The sequence below is a fragment of the Humulus lupulus genome, chromosome 8, assembly GCF_963169125.1.
Source record: "Humulus lupulus chromosome 8, drHumLupu1.1, whole genome shotgun sequence".
In the NCBI taxonomy this organism is placed as follows: Eukaryota; Viridiplantae; Streptophyta; class Magnoliopsida; order Rosales; family Cannabaceae; genus Humulus; species Humulus lupulus.
In genome coordinates this window covers 37,950,883-37,967,653 of record NC_084800.1, presented here as the reverse complement: position 1 = coordinate 37,967,653, position 16,771 = coordinate 37,950,883, and the positions used below count along the sequence as shown (strand labels likewise).

The window sequence follows — 16,771 nt, the reverse complement described above, 5'->3', positions numbered from 1 at the left end:
GTTTGAAAACTGGTGTGCTCCTGATCTGCCACATGCATAGAGATCTGATTGTAGCTGGAGTAAGCATCCATGAAGCTTATGATCTCGTACCCGGACGTAGCATCCACCATTTGGTCGATCCTGGGTAGTGGGAAACAATCCTTCGGACAAGCTTTGTTGAGATCCATGAAATCGATGCACGTTCTCCATGTTCCGTTCGGTTTCGGCACCAGAACGGGATTGGCCTGTCGTTGATGTTGTCCCTAAGGTCGCCACCTCGGGGGAGGATCTTTTCCTTACAGGCCCGCTCTTTCCGAGCGTTCAGTCCGTCGCGTAGGTCTATCCGGTAAGTGTCGTCCCCTGAACTAAGGGTATGACGCTCCTCGCTACGCGTCCGTTCCCGACGGTTTTTGTTTATCGAGGCGCTTGGGTGCAAAGACCTTTCCCGTTCGTCTCGCCCTGGGGCGTGCCGGGGTCGTACGTTCCGCGGTCGCATCCCCTGAGGATTGATCAGGTGGCCTCGTCCTGGGACGGGGCGCACCTTTTCTTTCCTAGGGAGTGGCCGGGAACGGGTCCCGACTTTCGTGATGGGGGTGTTCTTTTCTCGGGTCTTTCCACCGGCCTTCTTTTTCTTCTTGTCCGGGTATCCTGGGGCTGCTCAGGAAACTGCTCCGGGGGAAGGGCCGGCCTCGCTTCTTCGGGGGGCCCAGCTCGGGCCTGCAGAGCGGGCTGTTGTACTCCCGGAAGTGGGCCAGCTGAAGGATTAGTCGCCGAACCCTGCACGGCTATGAATGCCTGCAGGGCTTGGAGAGACTCTTGCATCCGCCAATGAGCCTCCGCTTGCTCAGCAATCCTGGCCTCCTGGTGCAGGACTTGCTGCCTCAGTCTAGTCACCTCCAGGTCCTGCTGGTTGGGCTCTCCTTCTGGGATCTCGAGATCCGCAGCTTCGTCGTGGTACTCCCCCTCGTTTTCCTCTTCGTAATATTCCTCCTCGTACTTTGTCCCACCCTCATAGTCTTGTGACTTGTCAAGGTGAGATGTTTGAGGAGGAGCGTTCTCAGGCGGATTCTGAGGAAGATGCTGGGAAGGCAACGGATCTCCATTGCCCTGCTCTGGATTACTAGGGTCAAAAGTGGTGTGTCGTGTATTCACCATTGTAGTAGAGGCTTGGTGTTAGCACTAGCTTTCTCAGGCTCTCAATGAAAGCACCAAAATGTTTACCGAGATTTTTGGAAACTATAATAATGAATATTAACTAAGGCTAATGATATGGAATTTAGAAGATTAACACAGGATTTTTACGTGGTTGGGACGTTAATGAGCCTTAGTCCACGAGTCAGTTGTATTAGAGCTTGGAAAGTCTTTTACAATGGAGTTTCTCTCTATGTTTTGACAGAGTAACTGTATAAGAGTCGAAGAGAGGTCCTTTTTCCAGCGCTCTATCGCCCGTATTTATAAGCTCATAAGAACACTAGGTCTGGGCCGGGTATGACCCGGGTCCGTCAAAGATGTGGACACTCTTGGCTTCTCTGGCAGAAGCCCAATACAAAAGGATAAAAATACACAGGCCCAAGAATAATTAAGGCCCAATGGGGCGGCCCAAGAACTATATTTCACCCGACAAAATGGTGCTTTTGGTCTGGGCACTCCGAGTTACGAGGCAGATTCAGGGGACAAAGCCAGTCAGTGTACTTGGCAGCGCAGGTCTGAAACTGCGGCGTGCATTCCTGAGGTGACCTTTTCTGCAGGTGAAAAGTGGGGACAACCCCCACGCGTCGTGGGACGGCTTCAGGGTCACGGCTTTAGGGTCCGGGCCCACGACAAGAAATGGGGATAACACTATTGTTCTTCAGTGTAGAGTAATACTGAGACAGATGCGCAATCTGTTTTATTTTGGGGACTACGTGGTTGATAGGTTGTCTTGCATAATTAATTTGGGCAAAACTGCGAAACGTCTTAATTAAAGTTAAGTGTGCGACTCAACCCAGAAAATTCATTCAATAAATTATTTACCTTTTTAATTTGTGCAATAACAAGCTTCTTACTATTTAGTTTATTTGGTTGAATTTTTTATAATTAATTTATACTTAATATATATCATGTATAAGGGGAGAAGAAATCGTTTTATTTCTAAATGAATAAAATTAAGAAACACTAATATTGGTGAAGATTGTAAATGTAACAATCTAATGTTACAAAATATTGTTAAATCTTAATTTTAAGTTGTCTAACACTATACTGTTATTTTATGAATAATTGAATTTTATTATATTTAATATTTTAAATTATAAGAAACATACTTGATTTTAAATCTACCAACATAAAATATATCTTCTTAAATTACCTTGTATATAGTAATATTCATATTCAATATTAAAAGATCATCTCATATATTTTTTTTAAGATAACATGACCCGTTTTAAATAAATATTTTCAGTTGAAACAAGACAGTGTGTGCATTATTAATGGTGGTAAGCATTATCCGAATACGCAGGGCAGTAGCTGATTTGAATTTCTACCTACCAACATTTTATTTTCAAGAGAAATTTTAAAAAATATGGCTTTTATATCATCAATGTGCAAAAATATGGGAATTATACTTTTTTTAATTTGTATGGGAAATTTATTAAGGAAAAAGTTAAGGTATGGGAAACACAATTAGTAGCTAACTAAAATATGGAAATATCACATTTTTTTATCATTGTTATGTTTTGAAAGTAATTTTTTCCATCATTTTTTCTTTTTTTTTCCTTACTTGTTTTTTCTCCATTTCTTCCTTTTTCTTTTTTTTTTACCAATTTTTTCCTTCATCTCTTTTTCTTTCCATTTTTTCATTCTTCCTCTTCTTTTTTTCATTTTTATCCATTTATTTATTTTTTTCTTTCATTTGTATTGTTTTATTTTTTTTTCATATTTTTTCAATTTTTATTTCATTCTATTTTTTCTTCATTTTTATATTTATTATTTTCTCCTTCCATTTTTTTTCTTTTTTCACACATATACGCTTTTTTTTTCTTCTTCAATTTTTTTCATTTTTTTCTACCAATTTTTTCATTCATATTTTTTTCTTTTCATTTTTCCATTATTTTTCTTCTTCTTCTTCTTTTCATTCTTATTTATTCATCTATTTTTTTTCATTCATCATTTCTTTTGTTTTTTTTTTTCATTTTTGTACTCATTCTATTTCTTTTTTTTTTTCTTTTTTTTCACACATATTTTAACATTACATAATTATTCTACTATTTTTTTTATTTATTATCTTTTATTATTGTAATTTTTTTTATAGTTTTTTCCACTATATGTAAAAAAAAAAATCAAATCAATTTTTTCAGCATTTTCTTTTTACTGTAACACTTATAGGAATACCAAAATTTGGAAAGAAAACTAATAAAAATATGAAAACGTGAATGGGTAACTAGTTACCTTCACATTATTTGTGTGTAAATTTCTGGGGGTAACTGGTTACCTTCACATTCTGATGTGTGTATATTTATGGTTTCTTTATGGTAACTGGTTACATATGTTACTAAAATCATAGTTACTTCTTCTTCATTTTTTAATGAAGTGTTCTTCCACTTTTTCTTTCAAATTTGATGTTTATTTTCATATTTAATATGAGTAACTCGTCACCCCTCTTAGGTAACTGGTTACCCATCTTATGGCAGAAAATTACTCATCTCAGGATAACTGGTAACCACTGGTTACCCCTCCTGATGCATGTTATTTAACCTAGCTCTAAGATTTTTTTTACATAACTGTCAAAGATCAATAAAGTAACTGGTTACCTTACCCAGAATTTGAAAAAAAAAACATACAATCTAAAAAAAACGTGTTTATAATAAATAAAAAATAATTTTAAAAACAATTCATATTACAAAAAATAATTTACAAAACAACCAAAGAAAAATTTAATATAAAATTAGTAATATAAAAACAATATAAAAAAACAAATAAGCTAAAAAAAATAATAATCAAATTTCAAACATACCCTTCCAAATTAATAAAACTTGATTAAGAGTAAAACTATGGCATAAACCAACTTTTATACCAAAATATGGGAAAATAAACTCATAAAAGTGAAAATTATTAAAAAAAGTCATAGATTAACTTTTTTTTGAAAAAAAAAGCCATATTTTTGCACACACTAATAAAAATCCCATATAAAATGTAATTTCCTCTATTTTCAATGACTTAAAATCACTAGAGGTCAAATTTGTTTTTGGGCCTGGCCACTAGGCCTAGTAGCCATTTAAAAAGGGGCCGGGCTGGACGGTTGTTCCAGTTGTCTATTCAACGAGTTTAAAATGATAAGGAATTTATAGACTTGACAACAGTGCACACTTATCCTTTGTTCTTATCTCTGTCAAGATTCAAAAAGTTTAAAAGATCAACAGAGTTTCGCAGCTTCACGTAATGGAGACTGTTGTTTATGTTAAATTAAAGAGGAATATATATAATAAGCATTAAGCACAACAAAATTACCATAAAATCAAAATATAATAATATAATTATTACTATTAATTAGCCTACCAATAACTAACCCCATATATAAACAACATTGATAGAAATTTAAGACACATCAATAGAGAATATTCATAAAATAAAGAATAGAGAATACCTCAAATATTGGCATATGTTATTATTTTTGTAAAAATCAACTCTAAATTTGGTAACAATAGGGTGGTATGGAAACTCTCTCTCACTACGAGACAGTTTTAGCAAATACTTTGAATCGTAAATTCGTAATGGTCTTCGTAGACCTTTATATATATATATATATATAAATAAATAAGTCTTCGTAGGCCTTAATTTGATTAATGGTGGCGAAAAAGTTGGCAAAAAAAAATAGAAAAATTCATGAACCAACTCTAGTTAGTTAACTAGTGCCTATTTATAACACCGTGTATCACTAATCATATAGATAGCACATTAATCATAAAAATGCTTAATATTTATTGTCCGTACTATGTTTTAATTCCGACTAAACTGAATTATCAATAATTATATGATAAGTCCATACAAATTATTACAACAGTATAGATTTTTGTTCTAATTTCTCGAACGGTATTAGAAAGTAAAGAGATCTCGGGGATCCCCGGGACCCCAGGAGACCATACCATATCACTATTCTTCAGATAAGAAATGATTAGTCGAAGGAATAAAGTGGTAGAAAAGTGACTTTTTTTATGTCTGCCATTGTTTCACATACTATAGATGAACTCATCTCTTGAAGGAATTAAAAAGACATTACTTAGATATATGGTACAAAAATATTGTGATATATACTGCATTTGTTACCTCCTAAATTTGATTAGGACTAATATCCCGAACCTCAAATCATCTCATAAACCAAATTAATTCCTAAATCAGATGGCTCTGTAAAATTTACAAGGAACAACGCTACACAACACAACCATAACAAAAACAATTGAGTGGGAGGGTTTAATCTGTAGCCCTGGTCATCATCAACCTAAATTCTTCAAAATCCACGAAGCCATCACCGTCCTTATCCACACCTTGGATCATTCTTCTACACTCTCCAAGACTGCACTTGTCACATCCAAGCCTGACCAGAACCCGTCTTAACTCCTTGGCTGAAATCTTACCGTTCTTGTCTGTATCAAAAACAAGAAAAGCATCCAAGAGGTGATCATGGTCATCATCATTATCCTCCTTTCCATCAGTATTACCAGTGGTATTGTTATTATAATTGATCATAACATCCAAGAACTCATCCAAGTCTACAAACCCATCTCCGTCACAGTCCATTTCTTTCACCATTCCATCGGCCTCCTTGGTGGCAATAGATTTATTGTAGCCGAGACACAACAGCACTTCACTGAGCTCTGATGGCGATATCTTCCCGTCACCGTTTTCGTCTATGACCTCGAAAACTTGCTTAAATTGGCTGGACACTTCCATGGCTGCAAAAGCTGTGGGTGATGCATCAAGACTAGACCAAAGTTTCCTTGCCGGCTTCGTTTTCTTGCGTCCACGAATCAACCCCACTGCTCTGAGCTGCTGAAAAAGGGTTTTTGCCCTCTTTTGGAGAGCTACAAAGAAGACCAACATAGAAGAGAGAAAGAAGATGAAAAAACCAGTGGTGGAAATGGAAGTTGGAGAGAAAATTTGATAGAAAAGCTTAGGATTTTTTACAGTGCTATACATATATATCATATGTGCATGGCTATCTACGAGAATGTAATTGTCAACAACCCGTTGTTTTATATTCTAATGGTTTAAGCCGTAGTTTACTCCTGGCTTGAAAATAAGATTGGAGAGAGAGAAAGGGTTGTCTAGAAGCAAAGAACCGAGTCCACAACTAGTGTGTTTTGATAGAGTCTTGATGGGTGGAGGCCAGCTAAAATATGATAATTGATAAGAACAGTGCCGGCATATATCGTTTTCATTCACACGCCCTTTTACAATTATGTTCGTACTTCTTGTGGACTCCGCAACTCAAGGACAGGAGTAACTGACTCACTTGTTTGCTTCTGTCTATCTCGAAGTGGGTTTACAGAGTCTACAGACGGCTCATTGTTCAATTATTTTGAATATAAAGTTAGATGTGGACCACAAATCCTATATTTGTTAATAGATCAAGGAATCACCAAAGATTTTTTTTTTCAAGATTTTTTTGATAAGCCTTTGGGGAGGAAATCAACTCGTTGCTTACAGTTCTATGGGCATTCACTCAGTTCGTACAAAAATTGAAGACCATGTACCAAACATAAAAGATCATTTCGAGATGACTCCAAAATGGATGTTGAATAAGAAAATATTGTACAGTAAATAATTATATGAAACTCACTTTTGAAGAAAAAAATATATATATAAAAAAATTGAAAATATGAAATGAGACTACCATACAACAGAAAACTCCTGAAGACATCTATGAACGCTAAATGGAGCTATACTCCTGAATCAAACTATTGAAGGTTTAGAACCACTAGCTTGCAATCAAATCCATCCCTAACTCTGCAAACACTATTTAAGGCTATATTTCCGATCATAATTATTATAAAGCAGAAGAAAAACGATGGGAGAAGTTTATATGGGAGGAAAAAATATCATACACCTCAACATTTAGGGTCGGTCCAATCTCCCCAAAATTAACATGACCGAAGCAAAATAGGACCCACTGATGAGCTGAGCATGTCGCTGAGGGCGGCCTGGACCTCATTTGACCCATGTTCACAACTTATTAAGTTTGAAAGTAGCGGAAAAAAATGAGTTAAGTTGTTTTCAAATGAAGTCTCTCCCAAACCACATATTGCATGAAGTGTTGCAACTATAAGTGGTGCTCGTGCTGCCAGTTCTCTGCGTCTCCCAGAACCTAGGGGAATCTTCCAATGGGGCTGCCCACTAGCAGATGATTCTGATATCTGACCAAACTGTGAGCTTTCTATGTAGAACTGTAAAACCTCCTGGCAGAGACCAACAAGGTGGGACTCTACCTCTGCCTCCTCATAACTTGGAGATTTGTCCTCAATGAGATTTTGTAGCAAAGTGAGGCACATCTGATAAGACTCATTTTCTAGTCGTAAAAGTGGAGGGTCTTGCATTTGGGTCATGGAGCCAAACTCTTGTAGCTTTGAACGCAGAGCAGTATTGCTGTTGATCTTGTGAGCATGAGATGCTACATCTTGCAATGCACCAAAGAGAACTAAGATGTTTTTTGCTGAGAAGTGAGACCGATACATGTTATAAATCTCCATTACCGCCTGCCAGTTTTAACAAGAAAAGAATTCAATGATCAGGACGCCAACAATGCATATCATAGTCTACATAGAAATCCACCAACATCTAATTCATCAGCATTACATAACCTGATGAAGTCAATGTTATACCCATATTTTAATTACGAAATGTATCTGAAGGATGGGAGGCAGACTCTACCTGAATCAATAAAAGCTGAACAGCAGCCCTGCACTTAACGTCAGATATACAAGCATAAAGATGTTGTGTCCGCGATCTCTCTGTATCTTCGTCGGGAATACCAGACACAACAGCCTCTCCATGATTCTCCCTGCTGGAAGATACGTCGAAGTTTCTAACAATGGCATCATCACCACTTATGAAAGAGAAATCAGGTAGTGTTGAATTTGCAGCATCTTTTAATGATATAACAACTTCTAGCCACTTCTCATCAGAAAACAGATCCCCAGCATTGCTCATCAACCGAACAAAGGCAGCAATACCAATACCAGCAAGGCTTTGGTGAGGACGCTTAATAAAACTTACTAAAAGCATCAAAACTTTCTTCAGAAGTGGATTGACCGTGTTATAAAATTTCACAAAAAGATCTACCACTAACTGGAGGGCCAATGTGCATGTCTCATAGAGCCAGGCATCTTGATCAAGCTCACCAGTATCACCATCCTCTCCATCTGGTGAGTTCTCACCAGAAGGATCAATAGCATGCCGAACATAGTCAAATATTGGGAAAAGAACAGATTCGAACACACGTTCCCACAATGGTAGGGAAAAAAGGTGACCATGGTTGCGTAAAGTTTCAAAAAGCACTTGCAAGGCACTCTTTCTGATTTCAGGCCTAGGGTCAAAACTAAGTTCTGACAAACCTGCAAGGAATTCAAACAAGGTAAACTAAAACACTGAGCAAATATAGCAAAAGCAAATACGGATGCTTCTTGACAAGAATAAATACCAATTCAATGAAAACTCTTACCAGCCAATAAAGGAAACCAGAAATAGAGATTGTCATCCTTATCATTTATTTCCCCATCATCTTCTTTTCCATCTTTACCAGTTTGAGGTGAATGTGGAGAAGTTTTAAAAGAACCATCTTTGTCCTTGTTCCTTGCACAAGACCCAAGATCTCCCTGAGCCAGTTTTGTTGCACAGAACCGGAGAAAAGAAATAGCATTGAGGCTGATGTCCTTGTTAAATCTACTATTTGTGAATGCAACAAGACAATTCACACAATCTGTAAAGGTGGTTGTTTCAGTCTCAGTAATATATGGGAAGTAATCTCTAATAATTTTCTCAATTATTTCGAAGGCTAAGAGTACGATGTTTTTGTGATCATCATAAGCAGCAGTAGTGAATACCTGCAGTTAATGATGGTAAAAAGTATTAACAGCCTATTATATATATATATATATACAAATTTAATTAAGGTATCATATACCAGAGGTATGTGAAAGCAAAGAGAATTTACAGTTTCATTACCATAAACATGCTCTTCCATCCAGATTTGACATTATTGACACGAGACAGAACCATTTGTGAAACACATCTGATGATTAATTCTCTTATCTCAACCGCGCTACTTTTGCGCATAACAATTACAAAAGGCTTCATAAATTCATTCTGGAAATTATAATTGGCCAACTCTTCTCGATCTAAGAATTTCATTGATAACTGGCGCAATGAATCCATTGCAAAGATTGCAATAGAAAGGTTTTCAGAGCACCCAATCGTTACAAAGAAATCAGAGAGCACATGCCAGATACTAGACCACACAAGCCTGATACGGTTCATATTATAGTGCCTGGGATAAGAAAAAGATCCAAGTCAAAGTATAATTTGTTAACAAAAGCTGCATACAATACAAATAAACAAAAAGTATGCAAAGCAAGCTCAAGTAGGTGTTACATACGCAATTTCGACAATCTTTGTAAGGCTAAAAACCCGAGGATCAGAAGCAGACCGCAACTCTTCCATGGAGACCTTGCAGAGAGCCTTCACAAAGTCAACAATTGCCTCACTGTTCAACTTTTGACTCCGTGTGTAAATCCTATTCATTTCAGAGCTTCCAACTTGTTCCAACATGTTTAAGTTAGAAACTAAACTAGTCATCTGTTCAGAAGTGACAGAAGCATTGCTGCCAATGCCAGCACTATCATAAGAACCTCTCATCACAGTAGCAGCTGCGTACTGCATCCGCCCAGGTCCCTTTTTCTTTAAAACAGGAAGGATGGTTGACTTAGTTTGTTTTGATTTTTCTGACTCATTCTGTTGAAATGCAAAAAACGTGGCATCTGGAGGAGCACCTTCTCCCAATAGATGCAAATGTTCAAACCTGGAGACACAAGTCAAAATATGCTCCCAAGCTTCCTGTAAGTAGTTCCCATCCTCATCTGCTATTGTCACTATTGACTAAGTACAAAATAACCAAATTCCAATGTCAGATTTATGAAATTAAATTTTTAAGTCGATTAAAAATCCAGTGATGAATTAATGACATCATATTTAGTTGCATCCTGTGACAGTTTCTACAGAGTAAAAAAATATACTGACCTTAATTGCATCTATGTTTTTCTGCTTGATATCAGCAGGGGAGTGGAGAGAAGTAAACTTTGCCAGAGAAGTGACAAAGGCATCTCTATGGGTCTTCATGGACATAACAGCAGTTACGTGAATAGCATAACGAAAGCCTTCAAGACATAGAGCTATTATTACTTCATCATCACTTTGGTCAAGTGGAACACTGAAGGCAGCAAGCATAGGAGCCCAGCAGACCTCAATCATGAATCGCAGAATCACCACATCTGTTGCAGCATAATAAACTGACCTACAATTCCATAAATATAAAAATTAAGAGGGACACTAAAAGATTTTTTATTTGTGCATGCTCCGGCTTGCAAAAAAAATACCAAACCAAAAGATAATAAGTTAAATCAGTTGTATTCTTACTCAGATTTGCGTGCCTTTTCTTTAAATTGCTCTTGCATGTGTCTGTAGAGATCATCACTAGTTTCCATATGCTTGTCATCCCGTTTCCGGATCACAATATTCAAAATAGAATCCAATCCCAAAAGTCGATTTGGATTAACTGATTGTATCTGTTGAGGAGCCAAATCATCTCCTTTCATTTTTATCTCATTTCTTGAAATTCGATCAAATAATGACCTCAGGTACTCCTCAGGTAAATCCTTCCCATCATCAATGCCACGATTGTTTCTTATAAAATCATCTGCTGACATCTGTATAGTTATAGTCACAAAAAAGTTAAAAAAAAAAGTTATATCAGAAATATTAGAATTCTGTCTTAATACCTGAACAATACAAATGGTACTTGTGACTCACCTTGTTCTTTACCATAGGGTTATGAGCATCTGTATTGAGCATTATCACGGAGTAAGCAAGGACATAGGCCGTGTCAGCACTAGTAAAAACCTTTGGATTACATTTACAATACCGCTCAGCAAACTTTTCCATGATACGATCAATCTTCTGTGCCTCACCAGGCAACCTAAAGCCTTGAAGAAAGGTCCTGATTGCCTCATCAAACTCCATCCCTTGAAAATCAAAGGAATCCACATACGCATGCATCACTTTTAACGATAACTCTTCTCTTTCGCCAAGGTAATCACCAATCAAAGTCTTGTTCAAATCAGAAGCATTTTTAAGAAAAGCTGCAATCTCCTCTGGTGAATTTCCCACCTTATTTGCATTAATAAGGAACTCAATTCCTTTCTTAGGTTTCCGGTTAAAAAGAGATATGCCTTCCTGCCACAAGACTTACATAAGGTTCCAGGCACAATAACCAAAAAATAAAAAAATGATTGAATCCTATACAATATATGCATGCTTACTTGAAGTTCCAGCTTGTATGCCCGACGTTGCTCAATTGTCAAAGCATCCGAGGCCTCACTGGATGCTTCAGAATGAGAATCTGATCCTTCAACAGGCTCATCACCATTTCCATTTGCAAGGGGAGGGCTCCCCAGTTCGGAGCTATTTTCAGCATACTCGATTTTCTTGGTAGAACGAGGATCTGGAATACGCAATTGTTTGTTCATCCAGTCTCCCATAGACTTTAAAACAGCTACCAAGCACTTCATGGCTTCAAGCTTCATAGTTGCATCCTGAGGAGGCAATAATGTGGTGACTCCACCAGGAGGAACACCTTGTGCAGTTTTAAGAAGTCCATTAACCATCCTAGCAAGATTCAAACAACAAAAATATATACTTTAAATTAGATAACATTCAACCAAGTCAATCACACTGCAAGGACGATCAAATTTGGTATTGTTACAACTGCTAGATAGCCAGACCTTGAAACGTTGTATGTCAAAGACCATATAGCAAGTGTGACGTAACATACCTCTCAAATATGTTTGATGAATTGACATCACAATCATAATTGATGAATATGTCTACCAAGATTTGTGAATCAACACAGAGCTTCTCCAGAAATCGGAGCACTATCATCTTCTGCTGAAAATTAGGTTGTGCAACATTTTCCAGAACTCTGAGAACAATCATAGGGAAAAACACTCCAATTTCGGCTTTCAATCCAGCTCTAAACCTTGACACAAGACTGATAAAGATAGAGCATGATAACTGAAAAACTATCATAAGAGTCGAAGCGCTGTTCTTCAACAGCGAGAGACACAAGTATTGCTTAATCGCACCTAAAAACCTGTTTCACATGCATAGTAAACAGAATATGTTAATGGGCAGACTTCAGGGAGAGAGAAAACACTATCAAAAGTGAAATATGTTCCTAGAACATGGGGATGCACTTTACTCATTGAACGAGCAATTCAAAATCATACTTGGAAAAAAAAGTGCCTTCTCAAGAGCTAGGAGTCTAGGACATTTAAAATCAAAAACATGTCTGGCATTTCTTCCAAAAACTAAGGAGCTGAAGTTCAAGTTTCATAGAAAAGTTTTTCTCCTCCAAATCAAAGGTTAAACTAACTTAAAACACTAACATCTTAAGAACAAACATTTCCCAAATCATACCAATAAATATACAAACAATGTTATACTAACAAAGTTCGTTTCTATGCACATTCAACCTCCCATATTGATTTTGAGCACTACATAAGTTTTTAACCATAAAAAACAAAATTTAAAAACTCTTGACGACTTAACTACAGACATAACTGCATTTCTTCATCATCGTCTCACTCAAATTAACAAATACGATACCTTATATAACAGAAACTAATCAGTACATGTGGCAGACTTCACAAACAACAAAAATTACATAGCAGCATTAACAAATTCAAACATACCTCTCACTAGTCCGAAAAACAGCCCCTGCATTCTCAAGCAAAATCTTCAACAACTCCAAAGCGACGATCTTTCCCTTCATCAACTGAGGATCCGCCAATGCCTCCTTAGGAGGTGTCTTCATGGAAAGCTTACATAAAGCTCGGAACACTAGAAATGCATCTCGCCGCAACTTGTTCCCAATCTGAACTTCCAAATCATCGTCTCTCTCACCCTCCCCGTCCGCCAATTCCCCCTTCCTACCTTCCAATGCCGTTTTATACATACTAATTTCCCAATACTTGGCATCCAACATATCCTTATCAGTTGAATCCAACAAATCCGTTGGGTTCGTCGTCTCCACCGTGGTCGTTTCGAAAGCACCGTCGTGCCCACCAAGTGTACTAGGTGTGACAGGGTTCAAAACCCCATCTATGTCCTGCATAATCTTCGTTATAAATCCTTGAACAAACATCGTCATCGAACCATCCACATCCGATTTTTCAATTGGTTCCATGAGTTCAGCCACAACAATGGGCTGAATTGGGACCGTGGACGAGTCGGCTTCCATTCTCCGAAACACAATCACCAACATTTGGATCAATGATGCCTTTGCAGTGGTTTGGTTGACCACATTCTTACTCCCTAAATAGATATCATAGCAAGTTCTCACAATCTGAAGCAAACAATCACCGTGAATTCGCAAAGATATCGATGTGACCGCCGATAAGAGCGTCTTCAGGACCGCAAGCTCCATCTGGTCATCGCCCAAATCGTGGCATTTGCACACTGATTCGATCAACTTCGCCAAGAGCTTCCCCTCGGCTTCCCCACTAGGGTCGGCTTCGCCTCTCAAGTAGCCATGGGCGATAAGCTTCTGAACACAATCAACGGCTGGATCGGCGATCTTGAGAACGCCGGAGGAGGCGGCGTTGATCAGAGGACTGAGGATGGACTCGGAATCAGCGAGTGAGTACTCCGTCGAGCCTCCATCGTGTAAGGGGCCTGGGCCAGATGCATCTGCTTCGGAATCCGCACCTGGGCTAGACTGCTGCTTGGAACTGAGCTTCTCGACGACGGATTTGCACTCGTGAGCAAGCTTGGCATGCTTGCGCCACGATGCGTTCTTAATGATGCGCTCTAGGGCTGGGGACACCACCTGGCTAAGACGGGAATCGACTTCCGAAGAAGCCATTCCCCAAATCCTTACGAGTCGCGACTCACTAAGTCGGATCTAGAAATGAGGATTTAAAAGTTTCAATAGGTGAGTGCCTACCTTCAAGGAGATAGAGTTTCTAACTCGGGAGTAATCGGGCGAGTTGACTCAGTGGCTGGTTGCCCCGTTTTGAAACGCATCAGGGAGTGGTGGGATCGAAGGAGAGAGACACAGAGCGAGAGGACTGAAGATTTAGATCGAGTTGAGGATTTCTTCCCTTATTCTAATTATTTTTTTAATAATAGTCTATAGCATTATTAAAAGCCATAATTATCCTTTTGTCTTTCTTGTCAAAATCAAATAAATATTGTTAGTTATAAGGATGATGGAGAAGAATAACATATTGTTAGTTTGGGTATTTTCGGTGTTTGGCGCTAGGAGATCTATTAATGTATTTAAAATTAGTTTCTGACCTTGGTTTACTTTTTGTTTAGATATTAGATAAGCGATAGAGTAGTGAATAAGTTTCAGGGAACATTTCTCGTCTCTATTTAAAAAAAAAAAGCTGGAAAACATTTTGTAATGAGGTATTTCTTTTTTTTTTTTTGGACATGCTCAAAATTTGGAATGATACAAATATGAAAGTGTGTCAACACAATCGATTAATATATATCGACATAGATTTTTTTTAAGATATACCAGTTCTTTTTTTTAATGAATTTATATACCACTTGGTAGATAATAAAACATACTAATACATAAATCTAAAACATATCCTAAAAATAAAAATTGGCTAATATTTTCTTTAAATAAAAATTAAGAAAATTTACATGTAGCAACATATTTTGCATCTTATTTATGAAAATGGTGTAGCTCATTTAATTTACACTAATACCATATATATTTTTACCGTTTGAGTAGTGTTATCGCAATCTATTTTTCAATGAGATTATTTTGATGTGAGAAACATGTGTTTTTTCGTTGTGGTTGGATAAGATAAGCACAATAAAATTCAACATTTTAGTTTTTCTTTTATATTCTGTTAACCAAAATAATAACTAAATTTTAAACTTAAACAAAATTTAATATACCAAAAAGTATATTCTTATTTTACATTTAAAAGTTACCCTACGGTAATCGAAACAATTTTAAAGTTATTTTATATACATTTAAAGTATCTTTTATAAAATATTATTTAGGTTATTATTTGGTAACTTTTAAATAGAACATAAAGAGACTCTTTTCGGTAACGCACAAGTTCATTGGTTGCTTTAAATTTGTGGCATACCCAAAAATTTAGTCATCTATCACAAGGTAACCAATTGGTATCTTAAATAATTTTAAAAGCAACGAATATATAACTTTTAAAAGTAACTATGCAGTATACTAAAATAATATCATTTTATAACAAGTTATTCATGGTAACTTAGAATTATAGGAGTAACTTTGTATACTATACTGTTGACGCGGTTTTTCGCCAATAGTGAATTATATGAATAACTAGGATGGATTAGTGCTTAATGATAAACCGTACTAAGAAAATGATAGTAATCAAAGATGTAGGAAGACAAATGCAAAAAAGGTGATCACTCATTTTTACGTGGTTCGGAGGTTAAAATCCCTCTAGTCTACGAGTCTGTGTTATTGTTATATTTCTCTCTATAATTTTACAGCATCTTGCCTTACAAAGAAAATCTAACCCTCAACACTACCCAGGGTCTGGGTATTTATAGGAGAATGATCCCTGGGTAGGTGTTGGGGTCATCCCGTGATCATTTGATCCCTCACATCATATCTGTTACATCAATGATTAATATTTACATTTTATATTACAATGTGGTCTAATCATTAGGTAAAATGGATCATGGGTCGCATGGTCTAATTTAAGCCACTGATATCTGATCACGCACGTTTATATTGCATATCCGGGAATTCGGGATAGAACAAACACGTGATGTCTGTTCACGCACGTTTACATTGCATAGTCAACGTTATAAAGATCATGGGGTACGTCAGGCCTCTAGCGTACCACGAGCTAGCGTACTATCAGCTCGTGCTTATGGATGTTGCATTCCACAAGTGGTTTCAGGAAATATGTTGCCACGAACTCATCAGCTCGCGCTATTTGTCTAGGGAATCATGCTAAACTTCCCCGAACAAAAGATGGACACGTGGAACATTAATTATATCATTTTGCTTGCTGGCTGTACCCGAGCTGCCTTAAAAGGTACGTGCTGATTTTCAGGGCGTACAAATACGATAACTAATTAGTTTCTAAAATAGACTTTAAAGTAACATAAGTACTAAAAAAAAAATTATTAATGTAACGCCCTGGATAGCCAAGACCGCTACACTGTGTATTTATAAAGGTACAGGACTTGCTAATCAAGTCATTTAGTTAAAAACGAGTCACTGAAACCATTAATGTGCTAGGGTTAAAAGGGTTTGGTCTCAAAAAGGTACATTTCATAAAATTAAACATTTTACACATGGGATCCCAAAAAGGAACAGCGTTCAAAAGTCAGTTTACAAAATTTCCAAAGTTTAAACAATCGTTAGCCACTCTAAGGCAAAACAAACGTTTCTGGTTCTTCTATTCCTGTCTCCCTCTCAATCGTGGCGGCTGAGCAGTTGTTCATGTACATTCTACTCTCAGAACTCTCCAAA

The 16,771-nt window shown here is 37.1% G+C and overlaps 2 protein-coding genes across 2 annotated transcripts; both read right to left on the bottom strand.

The window, feature by feature from the left end:
- Positions 1 to 5,138: 5,138 nt before the first annotated feature.
- LOC133796859 (probable calcium-binding protein CML18) lies at positions 5,139 to 6,588 on the bottom strand. Its single transcript, XM_062234545.1, has one exon. It carries the CDS (start codon positions 6,154 to 6,156, stop codon positions 5,422 to 5,424), a length of 735 nt encoding a protein of 244 aa, XP_062090529.1. The 5' UTR covers positions 6,157 to 6,588; the 3' UTR covers positions 5,139 to 5,421.
- Positions 6,589 to 6,790: 202 nt separating this feature from the next.
- Positions 6,791 to 14,396, bottom strand: LOC133796858 (brefeldin A-inhibited guanine nucleotide-exchange protein 2). Its single transcript, XM_062234544.1, has 11 exons — positions 12,972 to 14,396; positions 12,053 to 12,370; positions 11,541 to 11,886; positions 11,032 to 11,454; positions 10,639 to 10,928; positions 10,243 to 10,516; positions 9,602 to 10,101; positions 9,172 to 9,493; positions 8,669 to 9,050; positions 7,879 to 8,561; positions 6,791 to 7,703 (listed from the first exon to the last, which is right to left on the bottom strand). Exons 1-11 carry the CDS (start codon positions 14,141 to 14,143, stop codon positions 7,092 to 7,094), a joined length of 5,322 nt encoding a protein of 1,773 aa, XP_062090528.1. The 5' UTR covers positions 14,144 to 14,396; the 3' UTR covers positions 6,791 to 7,091.
- Between the last annotated feature and the right edge of the window lie 2,375 nt (positions 14,397 to 16,771).

Coding starts and splice junctions, on each gene's coding strand:
- LOC133796859 (XM_062234545.1), bottom strand. CDS start 6,156: ATGATATATATGTATAGCACTGTAAAAAATCCTAAGCTTTTCTATCAA.
- LOC133796858 (XM_062234544.1), bottom strand. CDS start 14,143: ATGGCTTCTTCGGAAGTCGATTCCCGTCTTAGCCAGGTGGTGTCCCCA. Junction 10,102..10,242: donor AAAACATAGATGCAATTAAG/GTCAGTATATTT, acceptor TTTTGTACTTAG/TCAATAGTGACAATAGCAGA. Junction 9,494..9,601: donor ACAAAGATTGTCGAAATTGC/GTATGTAACACC, acceptor TTCTTATCCCAG/GCACTATAATATGAACCGTA.